Here is a 14,665-nt window from a genome sequence, read left to right as displayed (position 1 = left end):
TTCTAAATTGATTGTCAACTCAAGAAAGGGATCTGGGTATCGCTGTAAACAGCTCAATGAAAACCTCTGCTCAACATGCAGCTGCAGTCAGTAAAGCAAACAAGATGTTACATTTAATAAAGAATGTGATGGTGAATAAAATGGAAATATAACAATACATTTTATATAGATCAGTGGTGCGGCCTCATCTGAAATACTGTGTGCAATACTTGTTACCCCATCTCTAAAAGGATACTGCAGAAATAAAGAGGGCCCAGAGGAGGACAATGAGAATGACCAAAGACATGAAAACACTCATTTGAAGAGAGGCAGAAGAGGGCCTTAGAAAGAAAATATTGTTTGAGTGCTTACTCATGTCCATTCCATATTAGGTGTGTGTGCTTGCCACATGCACTGGTACTGGAAGTTTTTCCCTCAGCAGTATCCCTAGGGGACCAGCTCTGGCGCCCCCTGGTCGCAGTGAAAGGAGCGCTGCCAGCTCCCCCCACCCTCAGTTCCTTCTTGCCGCCAGTGACGGTGCTAGAACATCTGCTGCTTCAGCTAGCATTGATTCTTTCTCTGTTCTTGCAAACTCTAAAATCCTGTAAAATAGTTATACATAGTTAGTAGGAAGCCCTCAACCAGACTGACTTACCTGGCCAAGTGGATGAGATTTTCCCACTGAGCGTCCAAGCATGGCATCTCTCCCTCACGTTCTTCCATAGAGGCTGATCTGGACTACCTGCTCCATTAAGGAACCAGGGCCTTGCACACTCTTCCATTAGAGTGCATCTAGTGGCCATCTCCACTTTTTCACCCGCCGATCCAAGGACAGACAGTGTTTTCCCATGATATGACGGTCAGATTCTTGAGATGGCTCAAGAGACTCTTCCTGCAGGTATGGACTCCTGTCCCGCGGTGGGATCTTAACTTGGTCTTCTCTAGGCTCACCAGCCTGCCCTTTGAGCCACTGGGTTCCTGCTCCCTTTCCCAATTGTCATGGAAGGTCGCGTTCCTGGTGGTGGTAACGTCGGCGAGATGGGTCTCCTAAATTAAAGCCTTGACCTCAGAACCTCCGTACACGGTCTTCTACAAAGATAAGGTTAAGTTGTGTTCCCACCCGGCCTTCCTGCCAAAGGTGGTCTCCACCTTTCATATGAACCAGGACATCTTTCTTCCAGTGTTCTGTCCCAAAACGCACAAAACCAGTGAGGAGAGGCGTCTTCACGTCCTGGACGTCTGGAGGGCCTTGGCTTTCTACTTAGAACGTGCCAAGCCTTTCCAAAAATTGACTCAACTCTTCATCGCTACAGTGGATAGGATGAAAGGTCACCTGGTGTCCTCACAGAGGATTTCTAATTGGATTACCTTGTGCATAAGGACCTGTTAGGACCTGGTGGGGGTTCCGCCGCTGCCGATTGTCAGAGCCCATTTGACAAGAGCGCAGGTGTCTTCGGCGGCCTTCCTGGCACACATCCCTATCCAGGACATCTGTAGAGCTGCAATGTGGTCCTCTGTTCGCATGTTTACCACTCATTATGCCGTCGCTCAGGCCAGAGATTACACTGGTTCAGCAGAGCTGTGTTGCAATCTACACTTCCGTGAACTGCTACCCACCTCCAGGGATACTGCTTTGGAATCACCTAATATGGAATGGACATGAGCAAGCACTCGAAGAAAAGACAGTTACCTTTTCCGTAACTGTTGTTCTTCGAAATGTGTTTCTCATGTCCATGCCACACAGCCTGTCCTCCTTCCCCGCTGTCTGAGTTTCCAGCAAGAAGGAACTGAGGGTGGTGGGGAGCCGGCGGTGCCACTTATGCCATGTTATGTGGACACCACTCCAAAGGGCACCAGAGGTGGTCCCTTACGGATACTGCTGAGGGAAAAGCTCCTGGCACTGGTGCATGTGACGAGCACACACACCTAATATGGAATGGACATGAGCAACACATCTTGAACAATACCAGTTACGGAAAGCTAACTCTCTTTTCCTGTAGCTAACTTTTTCAGTTCTGTGCATGGCAAGGTAGTCTCCAACCCTACAGGTAACTCAATGTCAGTAGACTCCTGCACCCATGCAGACATCAATTGAAGCCTGTGGGCCCAGGGGGTCCATCTGCACCAAGTAACTTGTAGGATTGAAGAATGTATCCTCATAATATAAAACTCCTCCAAGTGGTCTCAGAATAGAATGTAAGATCCATTAGACTGTTATGCAAGTACTTGTATTGAAGTGCTCCGTACATACAATTGTGAAGTTAGTATGCTATTTGTTATCTTCTAAAATAGAAGAGAATAGAGAAGAAAAAAGAGAACAGCATTTATGTTCCCCGCAGATTTCTTTGCTTCCCTGCAGAAAAATGACTTTTTGATGGGGAAGCAAAGGGAAGCCACGAGCGGTCATGCATCCCTCCCCAGCAGTAAGTTGTTTTTTTTGGGTGCCTAGGACAACCAGCAGAGAGGTAAATCATTGTTGAGAAGGGGGCGGGACTGGGGAAGACCCAGCTGGCGGCTCCTACCCTGTGCCGGGCTCAGCTGCTAGTCCTGGCTGGGCTGGGGAGGACAGGGCTTCCTCTTCCCCTGCACGGCATCTAAGGCTGTGTCAGACCCACCCCAAGATTTCTCCCCCGGCTGTAGGAAGCTCTGAAAACTCCCCCCCACCCCTGCTTCCTGCACCCATCACTCCTCAGCTGCAGGGGGAGGGATCTCTGTACGGGGAGCTGCTCCCCCATCCACCCAACCCCTGTGCAACCAGACCCCCTCATACTCAGACCGTCCTGCCGAGGCTCACTCCCCCTGCACCCAAAACCCTCCTGACAAGCCCTGCTAATCTAATCGCCTTTTATGATGAGATTACTGGTTCTGTGGATGAAGGGAAAGCAGTGGATGTATTGTTTCTTGACTTTAGCAAAGCTTTTGACACGGTCTCCCACAGTATTCTTGTCAGCAAGTTAAGGAAGTATGGGCTAGATGAATGCACTATAAGGTGGGTAGAAAGCTGGCTAGATTGTCGGGCTCAACGGGTAGTGATAAATGGCTCCATGTCTAGTTGGCAGCCGGTGTCAAGTGGAGTGCCCCAGGGGTCGGTCCTGGGGCCGGTTTTGTTCAATATCTTCATAAATGATCTGGAGGATGGTGTGGATTGCACTCTCAGCAAATTTGCAGATGATACTAAACTGGGAGGAGTGGTAGATACGCTGGAGGGGAGGGATAGGATACAGAAGGACCTAGACAAATTGGAGGATTGGGCCAAAAGAAATCTGATGAGGTTCAATAAGGATAAGTGCAGGGTCCTGCACTTAGGATGGAAGAATCCAATGCACCGCTACAGACTAGGGACCGAATGGCTAGGCAGCAGTTCTGCGGAAAAGGACCTAGGGGTGACAGTGGACGAGAAGCTGGATATGAGTCAACAGTGTGCCCTTGTTGCCAAGGAGGCCAATGGCATTTTGGGATGTATAAGTAGGGGCATAGCGAGCAGATCGAGGGACGTGATCGTTCCCCTCTATTCGACACTGGTGAGGCCTCATCTGGAGTACTGTGTCCAGTTTTGGGCCCCACACTACAAGAAGGATGTGGATAAATTGGAGAGAGTCCAGCGAAGGGCAACAAAAATGATTAGGGGTCTAGAGCACATGACTTATGAAGAGAGGCTGAGGGAGCTGGGATTGTTTAGTCTGCAGAAGAGAAGAATGAGGGGGGATTTGATAGCTGCTTTCAACTACCTGAAAGGGGGTTCCAAAGAGGATGGCTCTAGACTGTTCTCAATGGTAGCAGATGACAGAACGAGGAGTAATGGTCTCAAGTTGCAATGGGGGAGGTTTAGATTGGATATTAGGAAAAACTTTTTCACTAAGAGGGTGGTGAAACACTGGAATGCGTTACCTAGGGAGGTGGTAGAATCTCCTTCCTTAGAGGTTTTTAAGGTCAGGCTTGACAAAGCCCTGGCTGGGATGATTGAACTGGGAATTGGTCCTGCTTCGAGCAGGGGGTTGGACTAGATGACCTTCTGGGGTCCCTTCCAACCCTGATATTCTATGATTCTATGATTCTATGCTCATGGACCACCCCAACAAGCCACTCGCACTCAGATCCCCACCCTACTGAGCCCCACTCCCCCGAGCATCTGGACCCCCCCTACTGAGCTCCCCACACTGACCCCCCTGCCAAGCTCTTTTCCCCCCCATACACCCCTTCTGAGCCCCAACCACTTTCACCTGGACCACCCTGCAGAGTCCCATTACCGTTGCACCCAGAACTCCCCAACAAGCCCCTGTGTATCCAGATCCCCTGCCACACCCCGATCCCCCACTGAGCCATCCGCTCCCAGATTGTCCCATACAGAACCCTCTCAACCCACACCTGGATCCCCCCACACTAAACCTCTCCACAGTTGGATCCTGCCTTGTTGAGCTTGCTTGCCCACACCTGGTGCACCTGGCCCGGTCCTTGTGCTGTGTCAGGGTTGGGTGCAGCCTCTCCACTGAGTCCATGTCCCGGGGGGGGGGGGGGGGGGAGCTGCACAATGATCTTCCACCTCTGTGCAGCCAGTGGCCTGTGCTCCCCAGTGCCATGTTGGAGCCTTCACATTTATTTGACAAATAAAATTTGCAGAATTTTAAAATAGCGTATGCAGAATTTTAAATTTTTTGGTGCAGAATGCCCTCAGGAGTAAATTTGTATTGGCTGGACTTGACTTTCTGGGAAACATCCTGTACTCCTATCTATTAACTCATTACACGCTAAGTACTGCTGGGGTTACACAAGTGAGAAAATAAAGAAGTTGCTAAAAGAGGGATATAAACAGTTATGTAAAAGGAAATTTTTTAATTTGTTTCACAGTTCTGCTAGCTTGTCATAAAAAAACTGAAAGTGACTTGCTTGTTACTGCAAAGGATTACACCTTGTAATTTGATATTTGTATGCCAGTTTGTCTTATCATTTGCATCTTCATATATTTACAGCTGTTCTTTCATTTACAAAGAGAACGCTCCTTTCCTGAACACAGAGCCAGATTTTATGCTGCTGAAATAGCCAGTGCATTGGGCTACTTGCACTCCATAAATATTGTATACAGGTAACCATTTCCTAAAACTTATTTTTGTTCTGCATTAAGATAAATGTAGCAAATCAAGAAAAGCTGCATTTGCTGTTTTTATTCAACCTATTTACACATGTGGACTTGTGACTTTAAGCTTACAATTATTTTTTTTTAAACAGAGGCCTGACTCAATTTTTTAAAAGTTTTTGTGTAAAAAATAAGTGACTACTTATTAGTATAAAACTCTGTCTCTTCATTTTTTGGTTACGCTCATAGGAGGATTAATATAAGACTTTGTTTTTAATAGGGATTTGAAACCAGAAAACATTCTCTTAGACTCACTGGTAAGCATATCCTATCTGATGTCCAAAAATGTGTCTTTACATTAACACTTATCTTTGTGTAAGTGCAAAATATTATGATACAGTCTTAAATTGGTTTTTCAGTAAGATCTGTTTTGTTTGTTTGTTCTCTCTACAGGGACATGTTGTCTTAACAGATTTTGGACTCTGTAAAGAAGGGATTGCTATCTCGGATACCACTGCAACCTTTTGTGGGACACCAGAAGTAAGCTAACTTCCTTGAGTTTTAGCCAGCACAAGCAAATTGCCACAACAAACTGGGGGAGAGGGTTTCATTTTGGGGGTGGGGGTGAGTAGGAAGTGTTGGTAGTTTTCAAAGTTGGCAGATAGATAGATAATCTTGCATGAATTAAGATATTTTGTAGCTGACAAGGATTGTACAAATGGCGAAGTGTCTGTCAGTGAAAATTCTTGTGAGAGCGATTTACGTGAGTTATAATCTATCTGAGTCCATAAAATAAAGCATATAGTAATCAAACCTGAAGAAAAACAATGTGTCTATTGAACTTTGTTGGAAAATTTGAATGCCAAAATATAGAGTGCTTCTGTGGTTAAATATTTGTTATGACCAGTTGTGAAATGGATTACATAGAAAATCTTGGTCTTGTACTAAGAGCAAGTTTTTTTAATACATTTGGTGTAATTCATATTAGACTTACACAAGAGGATTGCAACACTATGGCCTGCGGCCCCAGTTTATAAAAAGCTTTTCCTGAGTTTGAGTGTTGTGGATTGTGTACCAGTCTGTCTACTCTGGGACTTGGATTCAGATCATTCATGAGCTGCTAAAAGTTTAATGATCTAGCTTAATATTTAAACTCCACTTGTTACAATGGTACCTGAGTGTCTAGTATGATCTCTCTATGGTCCCTATATTTGTCCATATCACAAAAACCTAACTGACTACAGAGTCAGCAATCTCTGCGCAAAAGGGAGGAGAGGCAAGGACTGAAGGAGCAAAAGCATTGCAGGTCAGGGCTGTGAGAACAATAATGATCCAGCCGTAGCGTCAAAATTCTAAATAACTGTGTATCTGTACAGAATAGCCTGGTGGGGCTAGGAGATTCTGTTCCAAATGTATCTACTCTGATATTATGGTGTTGAGAACCACATAAGTGCCTAAATCCTGAATAAACTTTTTTGTGAGGCACCTAGAAACCTGTTAGTGTCATGTTGGCATCCAGTAATTGATGTAAAAGGATGGCAAGCCATGATATGGAATGTGTCCTTCAAATCTGTGTCCCCTGACTAATTTGTGGCAAAAAAAAAAAATCATCTCTGGATATTTCACAATTGATGATTTATTATTTGACTGAAGCCTCATTGAAACTTAAAATATAGATCATATGATTATGCCAGAGGTGGGCAAACTACAGCCCACGGGCCACATCTGGCCCGCAGAACTGTCCTGCCCGGCCCCTAAGCCCCCGGCTTCTCCCCCACTGTCCCCCAGCCCCCGCAGCCACGCCGCTGTGTGGGCAGCGCTCTGGGCTGCACGCTCATGCAGGGCAGCGCAGCAGCGTGTCTGGCTCTGGCCGGGTGGTGCAGCAGCCAGACACGCTGCTCTGAGCGGCATCGTAAGGGGGCCGGGGGGTTGGATAAGAGGCAGGGGATCCCGGGGGGCCGTCAGGGGACAGGGGGCGGTTGGGTGGGGTGGGGGCAGTCAGGGGATGGGGAACGGGGTTGGGGAGGGTTCTGGGGGGCAGTCAGGGGCGAGGGTCCCGGGAGGGGGTGATCAGGGGACAAGGAGCGGGGGGGTTGGGGGTTTTGAGCGGGGGGGGGGGAAGCAAGGGGTGGGAAGTGGGGAGGGGGTAGGGGCCAGGCTGTTTGGGGAGGCACAACCTTCCCTACCCGGCCCTCCATACAGTTTTGCACCCTGATGTGGCCTCGGGCCAGAAAGTTTGCCCACCCCTGGATTATGCAGTAACAGTAGGGAGGAGTAAGAAACATTTTCTTGGTTTGAAGAAGAATGAGATGCTTCCACTTATTTCCCACTTTTTAAATCCCTCATTCAGTATTCAAGCCCAAGGGGGGCAACAGGATTGGTTAATGAACAACTTGCCCTTGAGAAAGAGAGATGCCATTGGCAGAGAGAAGCTGTTTCTTTGCAGATTCCCACACTGTGGTTTCAGCTGCTGCTTAGTTGTCTGTGAAGCTACAGAGCAGTGACCTTTCCCTGAAACTTGAAAGAATTGTCAGTTTAGAGATGGCACAGTAATTTGGCAAATTGTCAGTGGGTATAAAGGATAACTTGAACTGGGAAACAACAGCTAGCCATTTAAACAATTGGCCGGATGTCAGCGAGATTTACCAAGTTTGTTAAAGGACCAGAGAACTCTTTAGGAATCTATACAGTAATTTTTCTAAAGATGTATTGTAAAATAGTTGCTTGGATAAAGGCTAGATTTGAATATAACCAGCCTAACTTTTTTTTTCTTTAGTACCTTGCCCCAGAAGTGATCAGAAAACAGCCCTATGACAACACAGTAGACTGGTGGTGCCTTGGTGCGGTTCTATATGAAATGCTTTATGGATTGGTAAGTATTCTACCTTTTTCCTTTCAAACTCTTTACTTGAATACTATAGTTAGTAATATATAACTTTTCAAAGCAGTTAAAACACACTTTAACTGGTGAATAACTTGTTTTGTAGCTTTCTAACTTACCATCTGGTTTTGTCTCTTGAATTTTGTTTTTCTTTTTGAAGTCTAAAATTCTGCTCTCCAAACTGATGTGACATTAATAATTCTTATCCAGTGGAGTCAAGCAGATATAACCCAGAATAAATGCAAGCAACTATTGAAGCAGCAGTGGTGCTGCCCTATAAAAGTAAAGTACTACTTGCCAAAAGTGGTACCAAAGACATTAGCAAAGTATTTTTAACCCTAAAATTTCCAATTTCCTCCAGATTACTACTTAATACAGCAATAAAAAAACAAATCTTCCCATGCTTCAGCTAGGGTTTATTTTTTTGTAACCTCGCTAAAAACAGCTGTTTTGTGTTTCACAAACTACATTTCCTCCTCACATGCAAACGAGTTTCCTTACTTCACCTGGGAAAACAGGCAGAACTTTGTTCACCCACTCATGCTCTTTTGCTCACATTCAGTAAGATTTTTAAATGTGGATAGCTTCTACAGCTACCAATGAATGTGAGCGCACCTGGGCAGAGAACAGGAGATGCAGGAAAGAGCTAACAGAGGAATGCAATCCTGGTGTCGCTGCATGTGTTATGTGACGATAAAGGAATTGGCCCATTCATGAAGAAGTGTGGGGGTTTGGGGAAAGGAAGGGGGGGAATTCTGGTTAAAAAATGAAATTTCTATCTATTCTATCTGAAATCCGTCTGCCACTGGGTGAAGCTATTTTTCACTGCTGGTCATTGGCATTTCTGATGGAACAGTTTACTCTCACATTTGAAAAAAGTTTTTGTTTAATTTTTATTGAACAGTACCGTTTCAAAGCCACATTTCAATTTTTCATTTTGTTTTTGTTCAGCCTCCATTTTACTGCCGTGATGTTGCTGAGATGTATGAAAATATTCTTCACAAACCTCTATATGTGCGCCCAGGAGTCAGTCTTACAGCCTGGTCTATTCTGGAAGAACTCTTGGAGAAAGACAGGCAAAACAGACTTGGAGCAAGAGAAGACTTTGTATGTAATTTCCTGGCAATGAATTATCTGGCACTAATTTATTAAAGGGACATTGTCAAATTTAAGACCACAATTCAACATTATTTTTAAGAAACAGGTAGAGAATGTCCTTTGAATGCTAAATATCAACTTTAAAACAAAATACCCTAGTTGTCACAAAAAACCTGAAGGGCAGGGGAAGACACATTTATGATGCAGAACTTAGTGTTTTGAGCTTGACTGCTGCAGTACCTGCCAGCAAAGGAAACACATTTCCTAACATTATATTCCATGAGTTGTGCTGATATAATTGATGATGGTAGTACTCAAACAAGGAAGTTACCAAAACAAAAAGAGCTACACTTTGGTAAATTCAGCTTTCAACGGTGAGAAAAATACTATTTGTCAAATAGGAAAAAGGCAAGGAAACAATTATTTTTTCAGGCTTCCAAAATGGCTTCACAAATAATGGCTAGTGTTTTGCAAACTTCTATCAAATAATATTTTGACAGTGTTCCTTAAGGTTGTGTAAAGATGCATAGAGAAGTTGTCACAGAATTGTGTAGGCAGGATATCAAATGATCTTGCAGTTTTACCCCCGATTGATGTATTTAGGCTTAGTCTTATTAATGTTCTGTAATGTGTTGATCTCGTCATACGCAAACTTAAAAGTTCTGTTAGATTGCTACAGTACAGTTACATTTTTTGCAGCACACAGTAAATGAAAGGCAGTTATGTTTGGGAGGACATAACTGTTTACTATAGATATAAACAGAAAACATACTGCAGAGTTCCTGGAGGCGTTTCATCTGGAGCAGTGCTCATATTAGCAAGTTTTGTTAGCTTGGAGCAGGAACATGAACATAAATACTATTTGAAAAACCTTCTTGAAACCAGGTTTTGCTTAAGACTTCAATTTAAGCAGAAAATAAAATGCATTGGCCAGCCTTTTCAGAAATGTTTCCCCATCAAATTTTACCCACTCCAGCCATACCTTCTAATACGAATTGCAAAACAAATTTATCAAATAATGGGCTTGAACTTTTTTATTACTAGGGATGAAAGTAAAATCAAACTCTTACCGGTACAGGGGCCGGCTCCGGGCCCCACACCCCCCGAAGGGGCAGGGCCTTGGGTGGAAGGGGCAGGGCTGGAGGGTCAGCGTCCCCCAGCCGGCCCGCCTGCGCTGCCTGAGGCTCCAGCAGCGATTTAAGATTTAAAGGGTCCGGGGCTCTGGCCACTGCTGTGGCAGCCGGAGCCCCAGGCCCTTTTAAATTGCCGGCCCCGGGGCAACTGCTCCTTTTGCAACCCCCTCTCCCCGGTTGGTGGCCCAGGGGTGGGGGGCAAAGGTGCAATGATATACCGGTGGCCACTTTTTACCAGTACACCATACCGGCCCATACTGCCTTACTTTCACCCCTGCTTGGTACTGCACCAGTTCCAAGAAACTCTTATTCTAGCATGCTGGAAGAATCTCTGAAACAACATTGTATTCCAGCGCTGTAGGGTATATCATGGAAATACATGGAAATAACCAAAGTTTATCTTTGCTCACTGTTGCAGCTTGAAATTCAAAGGCATCCTTTCTTTGAATCTCTCAGCTGGGCTGACCTTCTCCAGAAGAAGATTCCACCACCATTTAATCCTAATGTGGTAGGTGCAATATGTATATTTCGATTATATCTCCCGAATCTCTTCATGTAGTGGGGCAGAATCTATGGGATGAGAACATCTATCTAAAAGTTGCAGAGAAGGGCAACCCCAGTACCTCTCAAACAGTGTTGGTGACCATTTCTGAACTGTTTAGAGCAATGGTACTTAAATTAGAAGAGCTAGAGAGCCATTTTTGTTACTGAATGAAGTCAGCAGCATGCCATCCTGACATTGCATTGTGCTTTTGTCATAGTATTGGATTGGAATGTGATAAAGTTGTGCTTTCGTGACTTGCACGTCATCGCACAGTGTCAGAATACTGCACTGTGACTTGTTTTACAGCTCTCTCAGACCTTTCTCCACCTTCTGTCCTCCCATTCTCCACTCCTGACTACTGGGAAGGGAAGATCTTTCTTTTCCCCTACATCTCCAACTGTTTGGGTGATGGGCAGCTCCTACCCAATAGGTCTGATGCATTCGGCAGTGAGGGTAGCACTCTTCTAAGTTGCGTTTTTTAAATTTGAGGCCCCACTAAGAGGTGCAAGAGGTACCATTTTTGTCTAGTTATTGTCATACTGCAGTTGCTGCTTCAGCTTAATAGGGTATCAGACTACGGGCAGAACTGTCACTAGTGGAATCAGTGTTTGTCAGTCACTAAGCTGATTCCAGGAGAGCTGCCATTTGACATACAGATGAGCTCAAATTCTCTTAGAAAAATACTAACACTATAGAAACCTGTGTAAAGAGAAGGGGCAGAAAGAGGAAAATGAGGAGAAAAACAGGAAAATGAAGAGTGACTGGAGGATGGGGAGTGATTTAAAAAAAAAAAAAGAGGAAGGAGAATTCATGAGGAGGGTGAAGAGAAGAAAAAGGTTTCTTGTTTTTGTATCTCTTTTCACCATCTCTTAGGAAGCAGCACTTTTGTCTTTTTCCTTCTGGAAATATTGCACAGTATATGTGGATTTGGCAAATTTACTGTCACCACTTTGATCTTTTGGCCTGAATTACACCCTGTAACAAACTGCTTCAGTACCAGTTTTCAGGGGCGGAGTGATGGGATTAATTTAAATGCTCTCCTTATGAAAGGAAGAACTTCATAATGTAGACATCTTTGAATTTGAGTAAAATGAAAAATATTTAACAGACAAAAGCATGTAAAAATACAAATGCCATATTAATATGATTAATGCCGGTTTATGTGTGTCATTCTTAGGTTGGCCCAGATGATATAAGGAATTTTGATGCAGCTTTTACAGAAGAAATGGTTCCTTATTCAGTTTGCATTTCCTCTGATTATAACATTGTAAATGCCAGTGTGCTGGAGGCAGATGATGCATTTGTTGGATTTTCTTATGCACCACCTTCTGAAGACTTGTTTCCCTAGGAGGTTAGGAGCCAACAAATGATGCACAAGTACAAGTCTGAAGATGGACTGAAACATGAGTGTGAACATAGTCCAGAATATGTGTAACTAGTGCCTCATTTTATATGAAGGGTTGAAACCAATGAACAAACATTTTCTGCTGTATATGAGGAAATTGGGCATTTCAGATGGCTTTCTTTGGGATTTAAACTGTTATTCCTGCTGCATAAAAATATTTTTAAAATGAAGATCTCTAAAAGCTGTTCCTTTACATTAATCTGTTTTTAAGCAAATACACTGTTTTTTCTCCAGGTTTACATTAATACCTATCCAGGATTTGGCTGTCTTTCAGCAGCAGCAAACTTAGCACATTTATAAATGCCTTTGTAACTATTTACAGTGACTTTGTGCTTGAATTGTAACTATGCAATTGTCTTTTGTATATCATTGTTTAAAAAAAGATAAATGTTTTCCCTGTTATATCACCTTTTGAAATATAAGTTCATTACTTGACAGCACTTATGCTAAAAATGTAATTCCTCACTGAAGAATAAGTAGATACTTTAAGGATCCACAAACTGAAAAGTTGCTCATTTAGGACCAAATTGACATCCTTACTCCTTCATAAATCCCTTTACTTCTTAAGTACTCCTTTAAATTTATACTGGATTATTTGAGAAATAAAGCACTACTCAAAGTGAGTAAGGGTAGCACAAACTAGCCCAAAATATTTGGTAACACTATTAAATACATTGTCTATAACGTTCTTTTCTGATGAAGAACTATCTGAATCTCAACTGCATTAAAATTTTTTGCATTAAAATTCTATTTTTCCAAAGAGTTGGAGGGCAGTAATCATTGCTACTTTTAAAGGCAGTCTTGCTGTGACCCTACAGAGACGAGATAGTGCCAAAAGTTAGGGTTATTTTGTGTGTGTATCTGGAATACAAATATATTCTAAATGAACTGTATCAAAATTCATAGTTTCTTGTCTTTCTATATTCTAATGTATCAGCTCTTAAATCTTCACTTGATAGTTAGGAAAAATAACTATTAAACTACCTTTTGATTACTTTTAAGAATATGAAGAGCGATTGTACATAGTGTGTGCCTCTTGTGATTTGCACATATAACCAAAACGCTAACACTGATCAACTTGTTTGGGTTTTTTTTAAACACAATACATCCTGAAAGTTGGCTCCAGTTTTAATGTGACTTTCTTGTAACAGTAATAATACTTGTGATTCACTTTGCTTGTAAATAACAGGTTTGTCTGCCACTTGAAAAGTCTGGGTGCACACTTTTCACAATGCATTTCAGTGCCTTTAACTGGATCACCATGAGAACTTCACTCCTTGAAAGAAATTTAATAATAATAAAAAAAAAAAGGCAATAGCAACAACTTAAAGCGTTGAAGTTTCTCTGATCACAAAAATGCAACTTGTGTGTCATAGCTAACAAAACAAAAACCAAGTAATTAAGATAAACATTAATCTACAGATCTTGTTACAGTGGAATAGAAAGAATCCATTGTGAAGATCAGGGAAAGTAGAATTTCAAATAGGACACCTGTAAGTAAAAAGTAGTAATAATTTGCCTAGAATGCTATGTCAGTTGAAAATTCTCAGGTTAGACCAAAATTAATTTCTCACTTGAAGCAATAATCCTCGGTTTGTCACCTGCACAATGATTAACACTGATGCAACACTGAAGAATTGACACAAGGTGTCTGTCTGCTCATGTAGCTCTGCTAGCTAACTAAAGTAGTAATAAAAGGAGAGGGAATGAAAGGGACATAATTCTGCTAATTTCAGCCTCCATTGTCCTTTTTTCAATAAAATGTTTTCCACCAGGTGTTGGCTTTGTAAAGATTCTCTCCTTGGCTATTTGTATCCTAAACTTTCTAATTTTAAATAGGGTGTGATATCACTGCTTTACCAGGAAGAGGAATGTGCCAGTTTAAGGATTTTTCAAAGCAGTGAAATGTCAGAAACTATATAGCCCCTCAGTTCAGTCTCAAAGAGAAAATCTGTAACTGCAGAACAGGAGTCTTGAGTATCTATCTTGTATGGCTGAACCTAATAAATAGTAAATCAATCTTTCCTGCTTTTGCACCTCTTCTCCACATAAGACAGAAAGTTACTTCGCCTACACCAGAATTTCATCACAGCTTTTAAAACTAAATCATAGACTGAATTCGAAGTGTAATGCACTATTTAAAGTGCAAAGTCTTATGAAATAGCGAGCTTTAGCAGAACACACACACCATTGTACACTCCTTACTGAAGCCTGAATGCTGCCCTCTAACTCACAAGAAGTTTTCATTGATTTTAAAATCTGAATTTCAAATACTGAGGCCAGAATTTGGAGACTGGCCTTAGCAAAGGGATTGCACCTTCTCGTGTGGTTTTTTGGTGGTTTTGTAAGAATATACAGCGGAGGGGGTGGAATTTGGCGCAGTTGGTTGCTGTCGCTCGCTTCTTAACATTTTCCTAGATAAAGGACAAATTTAAACAGGAAAAATACTTAGAATGACATTGTTAGCAGTAATACTAGGAGTTACTGCTACTAAAGAAGGCTACTGCTGGCCTACTGACCCTTTTTGTAAAGTTTTCATAACAGAATCTCCCTT

The 14,665-nt window shown here is 42.8% G+C and overlaps 1 protein-coding gene across 8 annotated transcripts in view; it reads left to right on the top strand.

Moving 5' to 3' along the window:
- Positions 1-14,074, top strand: part of SGK3 (serum/glucocorticoid regulated kinase family member 3) — an 84,395-nt gene extending 70,321 nt beyond the window's left edge. For all 8 annotated transcript variants that reach the window (XM_074944301.1, XM_074944295.1, XM_074944296.1 and 5 more), the window contains 7 exons: positions 4,947-5,059; positions 5,331-5,367; positions 5,504-5,590; positions 7,827-7,922; positions 8,883-9,038; positions 10,581-10,670; positions 11,884-14,074. In XM_074944301.1, the coding sequence (XP_074800402.1) occupies positions 4,947-5,059; positions 5,331-5,367; positions 5,504-5,590; positions 7,827-7,922; positions 8,883-9,038; positions 10,581-10,670; positions 11,884-12,054 (750 nt within the window). In that variant the 3' untranslated portion in view covers positions 12,055-14,074. The remainder of the gene's footprint in view (positions 1-4,946; positions 5,060-5,330; positions 5,368-5,503; positions 5,591-7,826; positions 7,923-8,882; positions 9,039-10,580; positions 10,671-11,883) is intronic.
- The last annotated feature ends 591 nt before the right edge of the window (positions 14,075-14,665 follow it).

The sequence above is a fragment of the Natator depressus genome, chromosome 2 (assembly GCF_965152275.1).
Source record: "Natator depressus isolate rNatDep1 chromosome 2, rNatDep2.hap1, whole genome shotgun sequence".
Lineage (NCBI taxonomy): Eukaryota > Metazoa > Chordata > Testudines > Cheloniidae > Natator > Natator depressus.
This window is presented reverse-complemented; position numbering and strand designations above follow the sequence as displayed.